The sequence below is a fragment of the Pongo abelii genome, chromosome 3 (genome assembly GCF_028885655.2).
Source record: "Pongo abelii isolate AG06213 chromosome 3, NHGRI_mPonAbe1-v2.0_pri, whole genome shotgun sequence".
Classification (NCBI taxonomy): domain Eukaryota; kingdom Metazoa; phylum Chordata; class Mammalia; order Primates; family Hominidae; genus Pongo; species Pongo abelii.
The window spans coordinates 20,359,575-20,384,643 of NC_071988.2; the positions used below are offsets into that span (position 1 = coordinate 20,359,575).

Consider the following 25,069-nt stretch of genomic DNA (forward strand, 5'->3'; position numbering starts at 1 on the left):
CACACACACACACATACACACATACACACACACACATATATATATGCCCTACACATCCATAGTAGTAAAAACCTAGAAACAAGAGCTAATATTAAACATATTAATATTAATAATTTAATATCAATTAAATTATTCATCAAATATTAATTCAGCCAGCTTCTAGTCTAGGCACTGGGGATACAGCAGTGGACACAGTAGATGGACCTCCCTGTTGATAACAAGTGTATATTTTGGGTGTGTTCAGATAGACTATCCTTGGCTAAGTCACGTACTATAATTTATTTGAGCCGTGGATTCCTCTTCTGTAAAATGAGCATACAATTACCCACTCATTATTTCAAAAATTAGCTATGAGGACCTGTTCAGCTTAAAATTTTTTCCATGTTAAGATACAACATCTCACAAAGCAGCATTTTACTATTAAAAGAGTTCATTTTGCAATCATTCCTAGCACTAGCAAACTGAACCATTAGGGATGAGACCTTCAATATTACACTACTGCCACATTCCTCTTTATTATGAAAAGGCAGATTGCCAAGATAAGTTTCTAAGACACTCGGTTTGTCTAAATATTGCAGGGCTTTTTGATGTTGCATTAGCAGAATATACAGTCTACATTTATTCCATTCTTTTGTCAGCCTATGCAAAAAAATCAAATGAATCTATTCAAAATCAAGATGCACTGAACTGCGTATGATGAAAAAGAATGATTTTGCTAAACACAGCAACTATGTAATGCACCCCATTCCTTCCCCATCAGCTTGGATCCTGAGACTATTTTGTAAATCTGCAGAGATAAGAGTTTTCTATATTTATTGAAAGGTCAAAAGTTTGAGAGGTGGAGAGGTGTAAGGCAGACAGGAATACGGTATCGTATTTATTAAACAATATGTCAGAAACAGACACATAGCAGGCACTTTGTAAAGTACAATAGAAAACAAGCACCTGTTATCTCTACCGCTCTAATTTGCACCATCACTTCTAGTAACAGCAAAAGCCTCCAAAGTGGTTTTCATGCTTCTACCTTTCCCATTCCCCCACGGAGACATCCATTAGAATGATCCACTGAAAATATAAACCATATCATAACACTTTCCTCTCCAAACTTTCATTACTTTCCCCAAAAGGCCAAATTTTCTTCAATAACCTACAGAAAGTATTTGTTAAATGAAAGAATCAACCCATCTGGCAACCACCACTGAGACTTGGGTCACTCGATCCTTGCAATGTGTTAAGTGTTACAATTGAAATAAAAAGCAATTAGAACACTGGAAAACCTACTATTCTACCATATCACTACATGATAGTACTGGGATCTAGGACATGTGTGGTGAATAAGGACTGGAAGTTAAGAGAAGTTTATGTGGGCCATAGTGGTTTGGGTTTCTTGTGTAGCAGAGACTCAAGTGTGAGTTGGAGATGTGAATGCTCCAGTCATTATGTTGTTATTTAATTAAATACAAGAAAGAAAAGAACACACATACCTGTATATCTCAAGTCCATAGCTATCACGTCCTTGATTCTATAAGATATGCTTTAACCTCTCTATAATACTTTAAATGATCTATTTTTAACAAAAAAGGTTACTTTTTCTTCTTCTTTTTTTTTTTTTTTTTTTGAGATGAAGTCTTGCTCTGTTTCCCAGGCAGGAGTGCAGTGGCACGATCTTGGCTCACCACAACATCCACCTCCTGGGTTCAAGCGACTCTCCTTCCTCAGCCTCCCAAGTAGCTGGGACTACAGGCACACACCACCACGCCCAGCTAATTTTTATATTTTTTAGTAGCAATGGGGTTTCACCATGTTAGCCAGGTAGGCCTTGAAATCCTGACCTCAGGTGATCCACCCACCTCAGCCTCCCAGAGTGCTGGAATTACAGGTGTGAGTCACCGCACCCAGCCAAAAAACAGCTACTTCTATGGATGCAGTAACACTGCACTGGAGCAGACAGAAACATAGGTGACATACATGGACTGAAATAAAATCTGATTGATGTGTCAAGTTTAGAGCAGTGACAGGGTCACTGTGAAGATGGTAGAAAAACTTGAACTCCAGTAAACTCTGTTATCTGGAATCCAATAAATTGCAAAGTGATTAAGTGGTCTCTTTGCACATATATGGTACAAACCTAACTGATATTCTAAGTAGTCTTTGAGACCCTGAATTTACACAACTCAAGGAGAGATTAAATTGTGTGCAGTATCATGAGAGTGTTGGGTTTATTTTATTGCATTCTAATTATTTGAAAATTGATAACCTGTGTACATATGGCAACTTCCCATTGATCTGAATATTGGATTAAGTGAAACACTCTGAAATTGCCAACTGAACTGATTGCACCTAATGAGATGGAGATGTGGAAATAGCCATGAGCTTTTCATCACCGGCTGCAAACCTGCAATTTTCTTGGTGAAGAAAGAAAACACAAAATGCTATCGGAGAGTGGTTTTCATGCCTTGCACAACCCCTTCATCCATGACCTTCAATTCTAGATGGCTGCATACTGTTCACTGGCTAACTTCTAGAATAGGGTGGTGGATTCTAGGCAACAGGATGTGATCACTAAAAAGACATAAAACAATTCTAAAAATGTGTTTTGAAAAATATCAGGTAAGTTCTCATAAGTGAGACATTCTTAGTTTAGGTAAAGCTTAGAATTGTGTTTCCCAAATTTCAGTTAGTCACGTAGCTACCTGTAATTGCACTAGCAAATCTACATTTAATTTATATGTTATTTGTTATTTTTCTTACGTTAATTCATTTAACTTACACTTAAATACATTATTGTTAAAGGAAATATTATATCGCTACCAAACTATAAGTAGGTATCTTTTACCATAAAGAGGTAACTACAAATATAAATAAAATATTGTCTTCAAATATTAGTTCTGAGTTCAGGACTGTGATCTGTTTGCCAAAAGAGAAATATACAAGTGTTTGTGATGTGTTAAAGACTGGCACCAAAAGATGTGTGAGTGTGTGTGTGTGTGTGTGTGTAATGCTGTTAAAATTTAGTTAAGCTTTTAAATACATTTTTAAAATTGGTATCTTTACTATAAGGCTACTTGAAATCTATAAAATGCTAAAAAGTATTGTTATTTTCTCAGAGAGGTTTATGTTATCCAGTGTTTCGCAATATGTGTTGAGCATGAAATATTTTTTAGGCAGAAAATATAAGAAGATGCATATTTCTCTCAATGTGTGCTGGCAAATTGTGCCACTGCTTTTGTTGTTTTCAAATTCCTTCATGCCTCTGTGATATTCTTTGCTTCTGCTCAGTAAGTTAGTCACTCTTTCTTAAACATGACACAAAGTTTTCATCTCCATTCTTGACTCACAGTATTTCCTTCACTGCTGCCTCACTTTCAGCTGGTAAAATACATCTCTTTGCCACCCAAATACTTGCACACAAAATAGCCAGAAAGTGAGAACACCCAAATCTCCATCAACTGCTGAATGGTTAAACACGTGGCAAATTCATAGAAGGGAATACTATTTAGCAATAAAAGACTGAATTACTCACATGTGCTGCTACATCAATGGGTCACAAATGCTAAGTAAAAAAGAAACAACAAAAACTATACACAAAAGGCCCCGTTTTCTATGAATATATTTGTATGAAGTATCCAGAAAAGGAAAATCTATAAAGATGGAAAGTAGATTAGTAGTTGCCTGGTGGGAGTGGAGGTTAACTGTAAATGGATAGGTGGGATCTTATTGGGATGAAAGAACTGTCCTAAAATTGGTTAGATGTCATGATTGTACAACTTGGTGTATTTATAAAAATTGACTGAGTTTTCTATTTAAAATGGGTGAATCTTTTGAAATATACATTTTTCCTTCATAAAATTATGTAAAAATTTCAGCCAGCTAGCCGGACAATCAACCACCTATCCATTGACCCATTCTTCCATCTTTTAACATTTTCTCTGTCATGCCATAATCTGAAGGTAACTTTTTCTTGTCTTGAGAAAACATACCATTATATTTGCATATATCATAGATCTTTTCATTTGCCTTTCTTGTATGATATTCGAGTATTTGTCTAATATCCTTACTCGACTGTAAGTTTGTACAGACATAAACTACTCTGAACTAGTCCATGTGAAAATGAATACTTATTGAATCTATATACATATATGAAGCAAATTCTATTTAATGAAGGCTAACTATAATAAAAACAAGTAAAAATACCCATTAGCACATATTATTAAATTGCCTGCTTTGAAATCTTCAATTTACCGGCTGGGCGCGGTGGCTCAAGCCTGTAATCCCAGCACTTTGGGAGGCCGAGGCGGGCAGATCATGAGGTCAGGAGATTGAGACCATGCTGGCTAACACGGTGAAACCCCATCTCTCCTAAAAATACACAAAATTAGCCAGGCGTGGTGGCAGGCGCCTGTAGTCCCAGCTACTCAGGAGGCTGAGGCAGGAGAATGGCGTGAACCCGGGAGGTGGAGCTTGCAGTGAGCCGAGATTGTGCCACTGCACTCCAGCCTGGGCAACAAAGCGAGACTCTGTCTCAAAAAAAAAAAAAAAAAGAAAAGAAATCTGCAATTTACCTTTTGTTATCTAACTTTTAAAAGTGGTTTAATGCCTCAACACATCAGTTATTAATTCAAAGAACGATAATAATAGCAGCAACAAAAGGTATAAGCAAGAGCAGCCGCCTTTACTGAACACTTACTTTGAACTGGCCAAGCTGTTTGGTGTTTCTCATTTTGCAGATGTCATTCCAGAAAAAAGAAGCTGAGACACAATGAAGTTAAATCAACTGGCTTAGGTCAAATGCCTTGGATGTAGAGCCCGAGGCAGGATTTGTATACACATGGCTTTTGAAGGGAGTGCTCTCAAGGCATGGTAGGAATGAGATGCAAGAAGGTAAAAGAGGGGAAGGGATAGGAGCTAAGATTTTTCAAGGGAAGTTTTGCTCTAGTCTGATCCATGGAGATCTCTGAGGATAAATAGGAAAGCAGAGTTTTTCCTGTCTTGAGACAAGAGAATGGACTTAAATATACCTGTTCCTGTTACTGTGCATGTGGGTGCCCTTGTGTGTGTGTGTAGCCTTGGCTGTAGTTACCCAAAAGTAATCCTGCAGAAAATGTAACAGACTTGAGCACTTGGGGGTGACCACTCCTGGGGGATGAACACACCCACCAGGAAAAGGGATTCCAAGGGACCTGAGCAGACCCCAACAGCCTCTGCTACAGCTGTTGGCCCAAATCACATATATAGTAAGGGGAATATCTGAGATTCAAACTTCAACAGTTCTGATGCCTATATCAGTGCCTTTAATGCCCTACCTTTTTCAGGCAGTGCCACATTTGATACACACACATAAATGCACAAAATCCCCATTATGGCTTAGGTTGATCCATTAGCAAATATTTTTTAAATTAAATATTAATGCAAACTAGGATAAGAAAGTCAAGCCTATTTGACACCCTTCTTTAATCTTTTAATGAATTGATAAAAATATTTTTTAATTACATGCATTATTTAAATAGTGTCTGAGGAACTTGGAGGTTGCTTGAAAACAGTTGACTTCTCCCAATATTTTAAATATTCCCCACTCCATATCTTATTTAGACTAATATATTTACATTCATTCTATGAATGAAGATTTGCTCAGAACCTCAGTTTGAACAGTGTGCTAATCACCATGTGTTCCAAATGAGTCACTCCGAATTTCTGAAGAATTGTTATATATCTTTAGTTTTCATTTTATCAGAGATAAAATCATAAAGGCAAGAAAAATTTGATGTTAGGAAGCAGTTAATGAGCCAACTGCCTCCCAAAGGAAAACAATGCCATGAAACCACAATCCATAAAACAAACAAGGCCGGGCACGGGGGCTCATGCCTGTAATCCCAGCATCTTGGGAGGCTGAGGTGGGTGGATCATTTGAGGTCATGAGTTCGAGACCAGCCTGGCCAACTTGATGAAACTCCATCTCTACTAAAAATCCAAAAAAAAAAAAAAAAAAATTGCCAGGTATGGTAGTAGGTGTCTGTAATCCCAGCTACTTGGGAGGCTGAGGCAGGAGAATCACTTGAACCCAGGAGGCGGAGGTTGCACTCAACCAAGATCATACCACTGCACTCCAGGCTGGGTGATAGAGCTAGATCCTGTCTCAAATAAAATAAAATAAACATAAATAAATAACACAAAAGCATGGTGTGATGCCTGCCATCTAGCACTACACAAGGAGTTACCAGCTTTGTTCTAAAGATAGCATGACTTATCACAATAATACAAAGACCACGTATAAGAAACGAGAGAAACTCTAAATGGATATTGCTCGCCAGAGCACTCAGAGCCTTTGTTCATCCATTTTCATCCTTCTCCCAATCCAGCCTCTTTGCCATTTATATGTAGATACACAGGGGAATTTCCATGTCCTCCACTTATCTTGGTTACCTCTTTTTTCTCCTTATCTTTCCTATTTTGAAGGCCAGCCTCACAGCTATCAACTTTCAAATAAGTAGCCAAGAGGTCTGAATACTTGGAGTAAATAGAATGTTTGATTGGACAACATTGTGTATGCATTTCACTAAGTAAAATGCTACTCTGGATACCTGCCTATGATAAGGCTACGGTTCTCTATAAGTATGAAGCAATAATTGGTTGAACAGGGGAAAATTAACATGGCCAAAGCATGTTATATAGTAGACAGCACCTCTAACTGGTCACATATTTAAGCCACACAATGGCAAATGGGGAAATAAGGTATATTGCTTTGGGGTAAAGGCAAGTATGAGGCAGAGACCAATCCCTGGAAGTATTTTCTTTGAAAAGGGAATCCTTCAGAGAGTGAGGCACCTCATTTCTATTTTAAACTATAGCCAGAAACATTTCTCCTAAATGAGAAATTTGCCCTAGGGATTCCTGATGTTTGTCAGAAACCGCTGTAAATTTATTTTCATTCACTGGAGAGAAGAGAAGGGAGTTAACATTTATGACATATGCTTGTGCTTTTCATCTGTTATTTAATTTTCACAAGTTTTTCAGGATAAACTAGTATCCTTATTTTGTTGATAAGAGAACTGAGATTTAGAGAAATTAAAAATAAAATGAAAAGAAAAGACAAATCATAGCATGTAAACCAAGGGACAGATCTTGGGGTAAAATCCAGACCTTGTGGACCTGATGTTCATGTTCTTTCCATTCCTCCATGCACCCTAGGGCTTAATACATCAACTCCGAAATGTAATTGAGAGGAGGCTACAAGGAGACACCATTGTTTGGGATTAAACAAAAGCAGGCTGTTTTGTTTACTGTAAGATTCCTCAACACTTTTAAAATGCTGAAGTATATTTTGAGCTTCTGGGAAGGGCCTACAGGACAATGTGTCCAAAATTTTATGACCATAAAGTCCCTTCCCCCTGGAAGCATTGCCTGACCTTGAAATTCTGCTGAAAACATTTTAGATACTACTGTTGCTCCAGCAGTGCTGTACTAGAGAAGAGAAAGGCAAGGGCTAGAACGGCTTCTGTTTTTATTTCATAGACTTCTGCATCACCTGAAATGTTGTGAGCTCACATTAATTTGGGAAATAAAATAAGTATCATTTACATGAATAAAGAATAATACTATGTATGTTCCCAATAGAATGTATTTATAGATACATGAAAAGAAATACGTGTGCACTAAACATAGGTCCATATCTCATAATTATTATGCAAAAGCAACAGAGGAAACATATTCATGTACTGTCTGACGAGTGTTATAATGATACAGCAATGAACAGAGTTCTGTAAAACTGGGCACTGCTCAAAGTGAACAGTACATGTTAACTCATTTAATTATCATAATAATCCCCTGAAACATATGTAATTATCTCCATATGTCAGATAAGGAACCTGGGACACAGGTAAGTTAATTTACTTCTCAAAAGTCCTACTAGTTACTTACATAAGGAAGTTTGTGGAAGAAACTGATACCAACTGTTTTTCTACAAAATTTCATACTACTTATGACTCCCACATAAACCTATTTTGCAAGGAATTCTAGAAGCCTTGTGAGGACTTCTGAAACCTACATAAAGACTAATTAGGGCTCCCAGGATGTTATTTTGCCTTCTTTAACTTTCCATCCACATCTTATCCTGCTTTTTGCACTTTGGTTATTGAGAAATCAAATATATATCTATATATTTGATTATATATGTATATATTATTATATATATATAAACTATATATATATATATATAGTTAATACCAAAATATATTTTGGAAGAAATAAATACTATAAAAGTAATATAAATTTTAATGATTTGCCTGATTCTTATTCATTCATAGACATTTGATGAGCATCTACTAAGTAAAGCTGCAGGAAATATAAGTATAAATTAGAAACTCTTTCCACCTTAAAAATATGCTTGTGGGTTTACTGGAGAAGACAGGTATTTAAACATCGGCAGCTTTGTTCTGCCAGTGGCGAGATTTATGTTGACTCCTGAACAGTCTCTCTTGAGGTCTTCCTTGCTACCAGAGACACATGCACACACACATCTGTATGAGGATTAGCCAGGTGGGGCTGTTAACTCATTACTGGATCACAGCACAACTATCCTTCCCCCAAGGTTATAACTGTACCCACAACCTTATAACTTGCCTATTTTTCTGTGATGCTTTAACCATGCACAGATGCATGTTTAGGCTATAGGTAAAACTCATGCAAAACATAATAAAAGGAAAAGGAGAATGAAACTAAAACAGAAGTCCCTATCATTATTACAGAACAAAAAGAGAGAGAGAGAGAAAACGGACTAACTGCTTAGACTAGATTTTGAAAAATAATTGACAGTTATTAAAAATAATAAGAACAAATGCTTACATAGTGTTAACCTTGAGCCAGGCACTGTATGTGCTTTATATATTTTGCCTTTTTATGCTCAAAACTCTATAAGATAAATACTATTATTATCTTCTTTTTACTGATGAAGAAACTGAGACATAGAAAGGATAAGCATGGTGCCCAACATTACAAATTGGGCAAGTTCTTGGGCCTGGGTTCAAATTCAGGTGATCGTGTCAGAATGAACACTCTGGACCACCACCAGGACATCTGTGATACAAAGTTGAGTAAGTACTGACTGAGTCACCCCTCTTTGCTGGCAACTGCACCTAATGTTATACATATATATGAGAACATGTGGTATTTGCTTTTCTGTTCCTGCATTAGTTTGCTTAGAATAATAGCCTCCAGCTCAGTCCATGTTGCTCCAAAGGACATGATCTCATTTTTTTCACGGCTGTATAGTATTCCATATTCACAACCATTCTATAAGGTGAATCTTATCCCCACTCGTTGTTAAAGGAAAACTAAGAACGGATAACTATTATTGACTGGGTTTGGATGAAAACACAAGACTATTTGAATTCAACACAGTGTGCTTTTAGGGGGAAGTTGTTTTTGGACTTAAGTTCTGTGAAAGTACAAGTCATATCTTATTTACTTTAGATTCTAAAACCATAGCATGTTTTTATTAATTTTTAATTATTAAGGATACATAATAGGTATATATATTTATTTGATATTTTGATAGAGGCATATAATGTGTAATGATTCAATCAGGGTAATTGGGGTATCTGTTACCTCAAGCATTTATCATTTATTTTTGTTAGCAACATCCTAATTACACTCTTTTAGTTGTTTTAAAATATAGAATAAATTATTGTTGAGTATAGTCATCCTCTTGTGCTATCAAACACTAGATTTTATTTATTCCATCTAACCATATATTTGTACTCATTAACCATCCCATAGCATAGAGCCCCAAAGCAAGGATTTTTTTTCTACTGCAAATTGCATCAATTTGAATTAAGAGTGAACTAATCTAAGTCCCTTTCTTTATTCAAGAAAAAAAAATCTAGTAATGAAAAAGGAAAATTATATGGCTCATCCCTAAGGACAAGTTTTATAAAGTACTTTAAAAAAATCTATGAGATGTACTTAGGATTCTGGCCTAGTAAGCCATTTAATGGAATCTTTGCACTGGTCTTAAATGTGTCTGTGTACTGCTTGAAACCTCTATCACTCCTTTCCTTTTAAATCTGTTCCTCATATTAAATAATTCTTACCTAGGTTTTTGCATGAATGGCGTCTAGGCAGATGCAAGAAGCTGCTGCTAGGGAAAAAAAATGGAAACTCAGAAATGAAGGAAGCTGAGAATTGCCAAGCAGCCGCAGACTCCCACTCTGTACCCACTTCCTCACCTCACCCTTTCCCACATGTCACATACACATTCCAATTTTCCCTTGCAGAGGAAATGAAGCAAAACACATCAATGGAGTGAAATGGTTTGTCCCTAAGAATCAGAAAACTAAAGCTCCTCTTAGCAGGTAAAAAAAAAAAAGAGCTTTTCTTTTAGTTAAGTAAGACTCCTAGGCAAAACATCAAAATCCTGAGCTCTTGATAACTTTTTTTGACATAGAAATATTTATAGAGATGGCCCTTTATCAACGATTCTAGAAACTGTTTGACTTGAAGTTGAAAAATGACTTCAAGGTATAAAAATCTGGCATTAGCACCAAGATGTTGACCCTGAATTCTCTTATTTTTAAAGATTAAAAACAAACTCAGAACTCCTCAATTTTAAATATGTTTTCTGGACCCAAAAATGTTTTTCATTTTACGCTGATAAATTACTATGTTCCAAAGGGGACTGCTTTTCTCCTCCTGGGAAAAAAAGTAATGTATGTTTCATATTGATATTCTTCTCCTTTTAAAATTAACCTGCAAAAAAAGCTACATAAACACATGCCAAAAAGTGACATGTTCAAAGAAGAAATGAAAAATGTCACTGTGTGTATATACCAACCTCCCGTGTGCATACTTTTTTAATGAGATCATTATTTTGCATACTGTTTTGAAACTTGTTCTTTTAACTTAAGAAATATGTTCTGAGTATCTTTTCAACACAGTGGTATTTGCCATTCTCATGGGACTTATGGTGAATAGATGGGAGAATTTATCAACATGCAAATGAAACAAGGCTCTTGCCTGAGCTGAGTGAAATTGGGCCAAGGAAGATGACACTGATTAGGTGAGAGAGGAAACCAGGCTTAGAAGGGGCAGAAGTCTGGGACCTAAAAGAGGCAGCCAGGAAACCACATTGGTTATGACAGAGCCTTTTCAAGGTCAGGAAGGGAAGTTCATGACCTGGCAAGCAACAACTAGGTAGATGTAAGAACACGTTACCGTGCCCTTATGAGAAGCCAAAACTAGTCGTTGTAAGCTAAGCACTTTATGTCTATTAAATATGTATTCTTTACAGACAATAGTCCATGAGCTGGATCCAGCTAAGGATTTTATAGAAGAAGAAGTAGAGGCTCAGAAAAGTTAAATAATTTGCCTGAGATCACACAGCTTGTTAGAGCAGGGATTGTAGTCAGGGTGTTTTCCTCCCAAAGGCACAGCATGTTCCATTTCAACCCACAGACAAGCTTTATTCTTCATCCAGTGCCCTTTTTCACAATGTCCCTCCTTCTGCCTCTGTACTTGTACACATGGTTAAATATAAATTCATCTCCCAGAGAATCTTCAACAGGTCTTGGTGCAAAAGAATCAGAGTTCTTCAATGAGCTCAATGCATGTTAACTGGTAAATCTCATGGCTTATGTTCATGGAGTATGTGTATGTGTGTGGAGTGTGCTAGAGTGTGCACCCAGGAGTCTAGCATATGTTTATACAAACATTTGTGTACAAATAGGTATGTGTAGATGCACATACAAAATTATAAACCTCACTGATCTTAATAACCATTTTCCATGTATTTTCAAAGGCAGGGAATTAGGTCTATGACAACTAGGTATCAAACTTTCCAAAAGCTAATAAGAGATGATTGACGGCTAACACTTACAGACATAAGAGAAGTACAAATGCACCACCATTAAAAATATCTGATGATGGCCAGGCGCAGTGGCTCACGCCTGTAATCCCAGCACTTTGGGAGGCTGAGGCGGGTGGATCATGAGGTCAGGAGATCGAGACCATCCTGGATAACATGGTGAAACCCCGTCTCTACTAAAAATACAAAAAAAAAATTAGCCAGGCTTGGTGGCGGGCGCCAGTAGTCCCAGCTACTCGGGAGGCTGAGGCAGGAGAATGGCGTGAACCCGGGAGGTGGAGGTTGCAGTAAGCCAAGATCGCGCCACTGTACTCCAGCCTGGGTGACAGAGTTAGACTCCGCCCCCCCCCCCAAAAAAAAAGAAAGAAAGAAAAAAAAGAAAAAAGTCTGATGAATAAATCTTCATCACTGAAACTCAGAATGCAAGTAGAAAATTCCTGTCTATGTATTGGAATTTTACTATATTTGTGAAGGCACAGTATATAAACACCTTTCAGGAATTCATCTGTTGCTTTAAGAGAAGTCTGAGAGTCTTTTCTTAAGCATTTTCAACATAATAAATAAACTACTATTTGAACACATTTTGCTGGGTCTTCTCCCTGAGATATTTTACAAATTATTTGGATCGATAGTACAAAATTGCAGTCACACTACTAGGAAATGGGATTTTAAGTCAGTGCCTTAGCCTCATCATACATCTGGAGGACACCATTCCCACACCCTTCCTAACTTGTTCAATTTTAAGTCTTCCATGGTGGTACCTCCATCGTCTGAGCTACAATATTTATTTTTGCAAATTTGGAAGGTTGTACTAACAGATACTCTCTACATTTCTTGCTTTTTTCCCCTATTCTCTCATTTGCTACCGAGTCTTTCCCTTCTCTTTGAACATGTCTGTAAGAATGATCTTGCAGTAATATACCCAAGAAAATGCCTCCTTTATCTAAGTCAGGAAGAGTGTTCTTTTAAAACTATGACCACGAATCTCAAATGGGCACTCAGCACTGCCCGGCAATCTTCTCACATTTGCTCGGTAAATTCACTTCCCCAGGCTCTGATAAGACTATATGGTATTTCCTTTCTCCTTGAAATATCAATTACTCCCCACCACACAAATGCTTTTCACCTCACCCTACTTCATACTCACTGAGAAGAAAGCAGTTGGACACAGTATCTCTCAACTTCCCATTATGGATATACCAATATCTAAGCCTATTCTCTGCTTTCGCTAGCATATAATGCAGAGAAAGAGAGGCTTTGCTGCAACTAAAGCCAACTCCTTTACAACATCAGGGACCTCAGTGGTTTTTTCCCTATAGCATCCCCAGCACCTAGTAGAGTACCCAGCAGGAGCTCAGTAAATATAAATTCAATGAATGAATGAACGAATGAATGGATGAATGAATGAATACCTATGACTATGAAAGATTCTATCTGTCCTAAATGGGGAGGAGGACAAGCATCAGGACAAACAGTTTTAGGGTGATACTCGACATCTGTAGGACATGGATAGATAACCATATGTAAAACAAATGATAATAAATAGGAGATAATGTTCACCCTTGCCTCATCTACTCTGTCTTTGTCTTATCTGGCTTCTTACACTGTATCTAATAATTAATGATTACATTCATAGGATATATTGATAGAGCCAGCTACCTTCCATTCATCTCTATAAGTCTTAACAACAGTGACCAATTTACATAAGATGAAACTGAAGCTCAAAGGAGTCAAGTATGTTACCCAATGTCAACTCTTAAGTGAAGAAGGTAGGGTTCAAGTCTATGGATTTTTTTAAATGGGAAAGTCCATACTCTCTCCACTCAGCCATGCTGTCAATCAGCCCCTGAGACCTTCCTGCAAGTCCAAGTTCAACTGAGTTTCTTAGCCAATCCTTCGGGAAATAGGACTACATTCCACTGCAGTCTACTGGAAATGTCATGCTGTCAAATAATCCCATCCTAATTGTGTCAGGCATGAAGTCTAAATGGCCACAGAGATAGGCAGAGAGACAGGGGGACCCCTAATGGGAACTTTATATCTACCCTCTGTCTTGTAGGATTGGATCTTGCTTTCTGTGTTCCCAGTCATGAATTTTAATCATGTAAGAAAAGACAAGATCTTTTAAGATTACAACAGGAGCAGATCTTGGTATTGTGGGATCTGAAGCACATATGATTTGGGGAAATGGGGTCTAGGAGGAAAGAATAAAAAAATCACATATAAAATTGGGTATGGAAGTTAATATTTATTTAGACTAGGAATGGGAAGGGGTCCATGCATTTGAAAGTCTCTGTAGTTTAATCTTCATTTACTTCAAACTAATTTTGCCTCTGGTCATAATCTAGCCCTAACTGGGAGGCAGGAACACAGTGGTTGTGAACCTTTGTTGTCCAGGTGGGCAGCCTGATTTTGAATCCCACCGTGACCACTTCTAGGTACATGATCTTAGGCGAGTGGCTGAAATTTCACAGGCATATACTTTCTCATTTGTTAAATTTTCAACTACAACTGGTTCATAAAAACTGTTAATATGAATGATCATGTAAAGTCTTGATCATAGTGCCTGACATATGCTCAACAGAGTGCTCATTAAGGTGTGTTTCATATTATTAGTATCTAATGCCATCTTCTTGCTTACCAGCTCTGGAACCTCTCTACTTGAGACTCCCCTACTATATTCATTTGATACCTCCTGAATGCCTGAGCACCAGGCACTTAGGATTTGACTCTGTGTCTTCCCATTATGTACCTTCAACAACAAGATCTGGGCCCTAACTCCCTGCTGAACCAAAGCCTGGTTCCCAGCCTCACTACAGCTATGTGATCACATTTTGGCATACCCATTAGTTTTATAAGAATCCTTGTTTCTGCCTGTGTACCAGCAAATCTTCCCCATTTTCCTGGGCATAATCCAATAAAACTAGAAAAAAGTAATATCATGAAAAGCATTCACAATAGATTTTTAAGTGAAGAGCTAGAATTCCTATAATTGTGGCTAATAAGGTTGTTTTTACAGGGATATGCAAAAATTAGATACTACAAATATGTAAAATGGTGAGGTCCTCACCTAGAATATAATGATCACTCTATTATAGATAATGTAATTATTACAATGTGTAGCTACCAAATAGCATTGTGATTTCTAACAAGTCAATTAACCTTCCTGGGCCTCAATTTACTCATAAAATGAGGAAGCTGGACTACACTTTCTATGATTCTTGCTAGTTCCAAAAAATATGTACTGGTACATATACCTGGGATATTAATGTATCATTCACATCTCAACTTGGAATGTGCCCAATTTGAATATTTCCCTTTGAAGCTGATAAGTGAGGGAGGAGGAACTACTCAAAGGATAACAACATTGTCTTCTTTTTGTGTGTGTGAAATTCACCTTTTTACCTCTACTGTCACAATATTCTCACTATGGCAAGTGTTCAAGGAATATTATTTGACTTTTCAAAATTCCTTCTCTAGTAAAGTCCTATTAAGACAATTAACATTGCTCCTAAAGGTGTAATTATAAGTGTGGTGTATATCCCAGGTTGTTGAAGCAACCTGGTAAGAAGAAATGAAGACTAGACCTGCTCACCCCATGTGGAAGGTAGAGGGAAAACCTAGATCAATGAAGACGAGTCAAGTTTTGGCTTGCGCTCACACTAAAGATTGGTACAGGCAGTTGTTTCATATAAAGGAAGTCTGAAAATAAGTGTTGAATCCATGCCCTGGTGGTATCTGGAGCAGAGCAAAGAGGTGTCTTGGAGTAGGCAGGTATGGTACAGAAACAATATCAGGGCATATAAAAGAAGGTAGAGTCAGGAACTGTGTAGAGACTTCCTATCTGAACCCTTCAATGGCTTTCCAGTAACAAAGAGTAAGTCTTAAAGTCCTTATAATGGCCCTGTAGGATACGACCTTGGCTCTCCCTCCATTGCTCCTCTCATTACCCTGGCAAGCTCACTCTGCTTCAGCTACACTAGCCTGCCTGTGCTCCTTGGATACATGAAGCACACTTCTAACCAGAGTCTCTTGTACGTGGCGGTTCCTTTGCCTGGAATGCTCTTATCCCAGACTCTCTCATGTCTCATGCACTCATTTAAGTATTTTCAGACAAGTCAGTTCTTTGGAAAGGCTTTCTCTGACCACCCTTTGATAAATAACACCCTGTTTCTGTCCCCATGCTATATTTTTTGCTTGTCTCTATTAAATATTGGATTATATATTCCTATATATTCCTTTATTTATATTTTTGTCTTGCTTCCCCAATAGTATATAAATTTCTCAAGCTCTGTAACTGTGTTCATATACTGTGCTTAGGACAACATATAGACCACAATAGAGGCACATGCAGTTAGTGAATGAATGAATGAATGAATGAATGAATGAAATCCACTACAACTACTCTGATTCTTATTTTTGTAGCATTTACAGTTTGTATCTCAAAACTCAGCAGATGAACTTGCAAGAATGGAGGCTTTATCTGTTCTGCTTATGGCTGAATCCCCAGTGTCTAGAACAGTAGCTGGCACTTGGGAGTTCTCAATAGATAATCTTAATTGTAGTTTACCATGAAAAAGTTCTTGTACTCTAGTTTTAAGAACAGAAATGAATTGTTCTTTGATTTTGGTAACAAGTCACCACCAGAACCAGTTTTAAACCCAACCCAATCAATCAATGACAATTTTGCATTAGTAACCATGCTTTGGAAAGCCTAAAACTCTATATAGAAACGGCAGTGTTTGATTTTGAGTGACAGCATCTTACAAGCACAGCTCTCACTTGTTTACCAAGCAATGAAGCAACTTTTGGTTTCAGGCATTGAGCTGTGGTCTCTCTCTCTCTCTCTCTCTTTTTTTTTTTTTTTTTTTGATGGAAAGATGATGGTTCTTAGCTATAATGGCAAAACCCAAATAACTTATTATAACCCTATACAGGGTTCTAAGCATATACAAATACCAACTATATTAATCCACAAAACAAGCAGGAGAGGGAGGTGCTATGATTATTCCAATTTAGCAGACAAAGAAACTGAAGTACCGAGGGTTGGAGTGCTTACCCAACGCCTACAGCCAAGGTGTATTCCAGCTGGGATTATTATTAAATCCAATTATTTTGGCTTCAGAGTCTGTGTTCTTAGTTTCTACATTCTATGGCTTCCCTAAGAGAACTGAAACACACACTTGTTATAATTCCAGGAGCCAGATTTGTCTTGTTGATTAGTCTACTTACCTAATCAAATGCTTTTCAAATAATTGTCATGAACAGTCTGGCCGGTGGGGGTGAATTTCAAACAGAGAGGTAAGGGCAGACATCTGTGGGATGGTGGCACCAAAGCAAGCAGTTAGGAAGGTACAGAATTTAGAATTTAATAATCGGCATGTTGAACAATTAAGGTAATTGCCCTTGTGATTTGTGTGTGTGTATATATTTATATATGTATGTGTGTGTGTGTATACATATACACATACATAAGTATGTGTGTGTATGTGTGTGTGTGTGTGTGTGTGTGTGTATAAATATATGAATTTCTGGTAAGCCAAGTGCTATATCAAATATGTATATATATATATTTGGAAAGGAGATGAATAATTGTTATTTGATTGTGGTAACAAATAGCCACCAGACCAGTTTTAAACCCAACCCAATCAATCAATGACATATATATTTGATATAGGACCTTGGCCTTCCAAAAATTCATTTGTTGGGTATCTGAACTGGCTACCAGATGGTAATGGCTCAGTATTACTAAACGTATTCAGACAAGTCATAGAGGTGAAAAACACCTCAATTTATGGCTAAATCCCTCAGCCTGATAGTTCTTTGTAATGGCACCTATTACTAATCTTAAAGTTACGCCAAAAAGCAACTTCACTATCACTCGGCCCTAAATTCTTGTACCATAAACAGAATAACAGGAGAGCTACAATTTGAATAAGTATTTTATGAAACAGGTTATGTTTGAAGTTTATCTTCTGAATATAATTCATTAGCTTTTTCTTTGCAGAAAAGAGTTCTGTCAATAACAAATCATTTTTAGGTCATTTCATCTCTCTGGGACTCAGTTTCCTTATCTATAAGATGATCAATTTGAAACTGGCAGTTTCTGCAGGATGTTTTGTTCTATGAAACCTTGATAAATCAGAGCTACAATTATGTAAATTACTGATATATCTTCTCTTATTTTTCCCTCTTCCTCATTTTTCTGGGTTCACCATAGTACCTATGCTTTTACTAATGTCTCTACGTAGAACTAGAAACAAAAAAAAATGAATCAGATTCTTAAATACAATTTTTTAATGGGCATATTCTGTAAGAGAAGTTCATACTGTGTATGACTTTTATGTATCTCTATGTTTTATGTTACTTTGGAATATTTATCTTGTGCAGTCACAATGAATGCCTTTTGGATTGGCGCTACAATAAAGATACTGGAATTAATCTAGACTCCTTCATTTATTTCCTTGTGATCTTAAGCAAGTTATTATTCTCCCTGAACTTCTAGTTTATTCATGTACAAAATCAAAATATCACTTTCAGTCTTGCATGGTTGAGATGATAATTCCAAGGTGAGGCATATGCAACACTTTTTTCACCCTCTTTGTCTCATACAGGTTCTGAACTAAGGTAAGCTTTCTTCCCTCCCTTGTACTCTGTTCTCAATAACTAGAACCATCAGTGTTCCTTCTTGTTTTTTACTTGCTGAGAAAGGCTGGGGTGTGTGTTTTCTGTTGATAACCATCTTCATCAAGCCTTAAAACCCAATTGATGCTTGTGTCATGCTTTAATTCATGCTGGATGCACTTACTTCAAAATATTACTCCAATATGGATCATCTTACTGCCTTCATCCATGCTTCAGTCAACCCAACCCATACATCTCAGACCTTTTCATAAATAACAGTCATCCTGGATTCAAGGTCTCACTTTTTCTCAGTAGCATCTTATGTTGAATTTCCTCCTTTCTCCAAAGTCACCAGCCCTTCTCTGCCCCATCTATTTCCAGCAATCCTATTTGTCTCCCAAAGCAAAACAGATCGACTCTCAGTTTGAGAATAAACATTTCTATTTTCTTTTCAAATTTTACCCCAGATCCCAACTAAAGTGTGCACTTGATTTGACTGAAACTTAATGCTGATTTTATTCATGTTACAAGATTTTGTTTAATTTATAACATAGTGCCTTTATAATATTCTTTTACTGTGTTTAGAAGAGTACGGTAGGCATGCTTATGCTTATTAAATAATGTAAGTGATTGAGAGTATTTCATGCATAGAATGCCTCCAAGAAAGCCTTGTGGAAAGCCATTAATGAATGCCTGATTTAACACTTTCTCCCGTTTGCAAAATTGTTAGCCGTTGCCATGATGTTATAATGCTTAGGAAATGAAAATTATATAATAAGATATGGAGTCTGATGGACTGAGTTTGAATTCCAGTTTTATCACTTACTAGCTGAGTAACCTTGATCCAAATTCAGTGGACTCTATAGGTCTAAGTTTTCTTATGTCTAAAGTGTAAGTGATTACCTACCTCAAAGGATTATGGTAAGATTAAATAAGATATTGCCATGCTATACTATATTACATGAATAATATATCTATACTATACTCTGTTTAACATGTCTGACATATAGGTGATAATAAAGAGATATTAATATTATTTATAATTGTTTCATTTTATAGCTAAAAATTAGGATTATGTCAGTCAAGTAATAGTCTAAAATCACATGACTAATAATAAGTGAAGCTGTGATTAGAATCCAAGTTAAATAACTTTAGATCCTCTGAGTGTAATCTCTGAATATACTAAATCTTTTTCTTCCAATAGTCCCCTTTTAGCATTAATGTTCTTGAAATAAGAAGAGATGAACCATAAGAGACCCTAAAGTTGGTATATGTATTCCCTTTATTTTATTCCCAGATGGTGTAAAAAGATTGTATGTTTAAGTTTTCTAATATAAAGTATTTTTATCTTTCTTAAACTTTACAGTTTACAAAGACTTCTCTGATACCCCAAAACACATAAGCGTTGGCATGCCATTGCATTGGGGGAACCAGAATGCTGGGAGAATTACAACAAGACTCTGTGAATTTCAACTAAGCTATTTGAGATGGAAATCAGCCCCTCCTAGTCATCTCTAGCCCCTTGGTTCTTATTAAGCATCATGGTCTGAACACACCATCAGTGCTGTTTTTCAGTTTGCCCAATTTATTGACAGATCCTGCACTTCCCCACTTCTGTCAACAGCACTGTAGAATTAAGAACTTGGGTTCTAAAAATCCATCTTTGTGTATACAGCTAATACCTTGATTAAGCCTCTTGGGGAAGTTTGTATTACAGTATTACAGATATTTGCTAAATAAAGTGAGTTGAATAAATACAAAAGACAGCCTAGTCCTTATCCTAAGAAGGACTTAGATTACCAGTTGATTTCTTTTTGTCTTTTTATCAAAGATAAGTACTAATAACAGTGACTTTTTTCAAGTCATGTGTGTTAATGCATTTTTGTGAAATTTTGCTTTTATTAAGGGTGGTAGAAGGATGGTTCTTTCTTAATTCAGTAACTGCTTCAGCATAATTTAATACATATTTATATGAAAAGTAGATATTTTCACAGCCCAGTGTTGCATATAGAGATAATGAAATTGCTTTGCCATTAAAATTTTGATTCAATTTCTCCCTGGAATGCATTAACAGAAAACCACTTTCATTTTTATAGTTGAAAAAAAAAGGCAATTTACTGTTGTGAAGTTTTGGGAGTATTCCAAACCAGCATAACTCTGGAGCCTCCTAAACTCCCCACTAAGTAGAGATAGTCTATGAATTTAAAACACTGGCCACTGGTATTGTGTTTTATCCTTAGAAATCTGCTTCTCACTATTATTTTCATGCCTACTGAACCGGCATTAAGATTACTTTTCTTAAAAAGAAAATGTAATAAATTTTAATGGAATTACCAAAAAAGTTAATAAATGAGTTAATAAATGATAATATGATGTGCTTACTTGTTATTGAAACTCTAAGTTTCGAGAAACTGTATCACGAGGATGGCTGAAACAGCAGCCCCACACGTCAAATTCTAGAGCTACAGGAAAGGACGTTTCTCTATTCTTTTGAAATACAATATTTCCCTGAGGTATGATGAATTATCCCACTATGGAAGAGAAGGAAAGATTAGTCTAACCTTATACTGTATATCAATTCCAAAATAGGCCGCTGATATCTATTTTATGGTAAACGATATGTGTTACATAAATTCTCAAATTTTAATTACCTGTTACACTCATTGAAGTTTTGAAATTGAAAGTTCCATGGAGATTATCACGTCCAGTTTTCTCATTTCAGAAAACTAGAAAACTAGAGAGGTAAAGTGACTTAATCCAAGGTTAGAGAAAGCAAGAGAGTAGCAGAGGAGGCATAAGCATTTGTGCTCCAACTACTACTTTATATTCTCAGGAGAAAGAATGTTACCTGCTAACTGTAACTCTTAGGCTCTTAGGTTATAAACATATGACATGGATCTCTGTGTAGTATTACGTATTCATGAATATCATACATAGATCAGAACAGGACCCAAGACTCAAGGACCTAATCCCCAGTCTTCCACAATGAAGAAGAACTCAAAGCACTTAAAGATAAGCAAATACAAATAATTTAGACTTTTATATTACCAATTTATTTTGAAGTACATGTATTCTATACATAGATAAAAGCAAAATAATAACTAGATTATACAAATGTCATATTTTATATGCCCTTCAGAACAATATGCATATTTCAAATATAATAATACAAAAAACTACATTGTGAATATCATGTATACTATAAAACAGTTGTATGTTTACACAAGGAGGTTTAACGATTTAGGGAAAAAGTTCACAATCATCCTCATAAGGCTTTAACCTAGGTTCAAGATTTTCTACTTAATATTCAAATTCTTTCATAGGACAATTGAGCAGAAAGAAATAAGAAAGGTGAAATAAATCATTATCTTCTGAACTTAGACATGCAAAATGGTGCGGGAGGAAAGGAACTCTTAGGTGAAAAGAAATCTGAATGAAATGAGCATCAGTACTGCTTTTTTAAGAAAGTTTCAGAAAAAAACTATGAAGATGCTAGCTTGATAATAAACATTGCTTATCCTTTTATTAATTAAAATTAGGCTGTAATTGTAGAGTGCACACATTCTGATCTATATAGACTTTACACACAATGAGCTATATCAATCTATTCATTTGTTTTTTATCTCCAGCTAGCAAAGTATTTAGCCAAATTAAATCTTGATTTAAAGGACTTCTCACTCTAAGATTTACTTTGGAGATTTGTCTTATACAGACTTCCAAATTAAAAACACTATTGCTTTCTAACTCCATCAACTTTTACACATTAAATAATTCTTCCTTAATGTGGTTATCAACATTTTACCATTTATAATTACTTCCTTACAATCACTGGAAATCATATATGAAGTTCATATTAAAGTTTCTGAGGTAGTGCATTCTCTCCATAGTATTAGTCCAAGATTGTCCTGGAGAATGCTGATATTGTAAAACGTAAAGTACAAGAGAGAAATTGTTCATACAAATCAGTACAGCTTTGAATTTAAGTAATAATAAAAAGGAAAGACTTCATAGAGGTTAGCAGCTCTTAGAGGAAGGAAACACAAGTTCTCATTCGGGAGAGGGAATATTTGTGCTCCTGAAACAAGCAGAACTAATACTAGAGTAGGTGTCATCACCAAATCCAGAGTCAAAGCCCTCCACACAAAAGCTGGAAGAATGACTACACAACATCCATGAAATGAGATAAAACAAGTCCCTCAACAGAGCTAGGAATTCTGAGATTGTTCCATGAATTGTCAGTCTCACAGAGAATAAAAACCAATTCATTAAAATGGGACACCCCAATCACATTTGCCAAGGAAAATAACACACACAAATGAACAGAGAAGCCAAACCAAGTTACTGGTTTCATGAGAGTGTACAACATGAAGTCAATTTTAAACAGCAATGGCCACTTCTAGATTTTAGAACTTATCCTCTTTCTAGAACTACAGATACTTCCATCAGAGAGGGCTAACAAAAGCATTCTGCAACTTATTTTAAAATTAAACAAACAAACCCAGCTCTCCACCATCCCCCGCCTCCTGCGCCCTGCACCCCCCGCCCCATGAGTTATAAATGTAGGTTTCTGGTAACCTACATCAGAGTGACACACTTATTTTAATTTGATGTTTGCTATTTGTAAATGCAATCTCATTTATGTTACACTGTGGCAGCCATTCTCTGGAGGGCTGGATTAGTTGTGGATGTAAATACATTTATAATGTATTTTCCTTTTTACTTAAGTTTAAAATTTGAAGCAAGGAAAATATCTAAACATAACTACGTCAAACATCATCTAGAGCTTCTTTTAAAAATTGCTCTGCCAACTTTAGAGAAACAATGACTGGCTGTATGCAAACACACTCTCAAAATGTGTTCTGAGCAGTTAGAAAATTATAATGTAAATTTACTCAGATTCCCAGAAAAACATTTAATTTAGGAAACAATAAAGGCAAATACAAAATGTATTGTTTAAACAAAGAGGTGATTGATAAGGAGAACAGGAGAATGAGCCTCTAATGAACATAAACAGCAATACTTGAAAAACAATTGGCTATCTGGAATCTATGTTAAAGTCTGTTACATGAGTTAGAGTCTTTTCCCCTTAGAATCTCTGTTAGTATGTAAAATAGGTAACATTATAAACACTTCTCCAGATGACCTTATGAAAAGCCTGTCATTCTCAGGCTCCAACCTCAGACCATAAGAAATTATGTCTATTTATTTCCATTTGATCAATGTATTTGCATAGCAAGAAATGAGTGATCTCACAATATACCCAAACAAAATTTGCTGATACAATAAAAGGAGGTATTAGATAAAATAATCAAACATCAGTACGGACTAAATACTCTCAAAATAAGCAGGTAGATCCATTATAAACCCTTAATTACTTCAGTTTTTCTTCTGACATTTTTGATCCAAAGTGTTTCTCCTAGTTTTAACATTCTCTTGTGAAAACATTACTGCAACTTACAAAAAGTTTATTTCATTAATCTTTGCTACCCTGAAAAACCTGTCTTCCTTCATGTCCATCCCAGAGTAACATTTCTCTGATCTCATTTCAGGTGCCTCTTACATTCACCTAAGACATTTTCATTGCAAAACAGAGAATTTTTAGAAGTCACTAAAAAGCACTCCCTTACCTTCTAAACCTGCTTCAATCAGCCCAAACTGTTCCAATAATTTAACAAAAAGCACAATGACGATCAGAACTGCTATCATTTCAAGCCCTTCCAAGTTCATGGTCAGCTAGGTCATGGTCCGACCACAGCCACTGAGAAGTGCTCCTCTGCCTGGCTTTCTTTGTAAAGCCATTAAACTACATTAAGAAGGCTACTGCTGGAGAAAGGGGAGGAGGAGAGCGTATGAGAGAGAGAGAGAGAGAGAGAGAGACAGAGAGAGAGAGAGAGAGAGAAGGGAAAGGAGACGAGATGGAGATGGAGAGGCTGAGAAAAAGGGCGTGAATGAGAGAAAATGCATTCATCCTGTCTGCTGTAGCAGAGGCCAGAAGTAGCAGCCGGATAAAGTCGGGCCTGTCGGAATTATCGGCTTCCTCATTATCACTCTTGCACAGAGAGAGAGCCACGCATGAAGTCGCGGCGCAGATCACCCGAGGACCCAGGAGGTCACCAGGAACGTCCCGAGGAAACATGAGGCCCGGCGCGGCGGAGATGGCTCTGCGCCCCGGGACTCTGCGCGCCCGCGCCGCCGCCACCAGTGGCTTTGTTGGGCCGGCCAGTTGCCTTGGAAACAAGAGAACCTAAGCAAGGGCTGGACTCCTGCTGCAGACAGGGAGCAGAGCACCGCACCTTGAAATACGGAGAAAAACCTGAAAACGCTGAGAGGTGGAGTGACAACTTGCATTCAGCTGTTTCAGAAACATTGTTGACCAGTAAGGAAAATCCAAATGTGTATTTTGTCCCAACTAGCTGAGTGCAGATTGAAACGAGGCTTAAGGGAGTCCTTCAATGTTGACTTTCTTTTCCGTGAGTCACCTTATCCGAAAGCTCAGTCACTGAGAACTAATATCCTGGTTTGAGTAGTAACCATCATATCTTTTCGAAGCATGGGAATAATAAACTAATAAGTATTCATCATATTTGCATA

At 36.8% G+C, this 25,069-nt stretch overlaps 1 protein-coding gene and 2 long non-coding RNA genes across 6 annotated transcripts in view; 1 reads left to right on the forward strand and 2 right to left on the reverse strand.

Moving 5' to 3' along the window:
- KCNIP4 (potassium voltage-gated channel interacting protein 4) overlaps positions 1 to 25,069 on the reverse strand; it is a 1,214,435-nt gene that overhangs the window by 529,824 nt on the left and 659,542 nt on the right. Inside the window, exon 1 of one of the 4 annotated variants that reach the window (XM_054553354.2) lies at positions 24,106 to 24,673. Within the exon in view, the coding sequence (XP_054409329.1) occupies positions 24,106 to 24,205 (100 nt within the window). The 5' untranslated portion in view covers positions 24,206 to 24,673. 4 annotated transcript variants of the gene reach the window in all.
- LOC129059236 (uncharacterized) lies at positions 16,693 to 21,466 on the reverse strand. Its single transcript, XR_008524997.2, has 3 exons — positions 21,130 to 21,466; positions 20,861 to 21,009; positions 16,693 to 17,169 (listed from the first exon to the last, which is right to left on the reverse strand). It is a non-coding gene; the product is annotated as an uncharacterized LOC129059236 (long non-coding RNA).
- The window catches only part of LOC129059234 (uncharacterized), a 54,362-nt gene continuing 53,813 nt past the window's right edge, over positions 24,521 to 25,069 (forward strand). The window contains exon 1 of the long non-coding RNA XR_010139634.1: positions 24,521 to 24,854. This is a non-coding gene — a long non-coding RNA (uncharacterized LOC129059234). The remainder of the gene's footprint in view (positions 24,855 to 25,069) is intronic.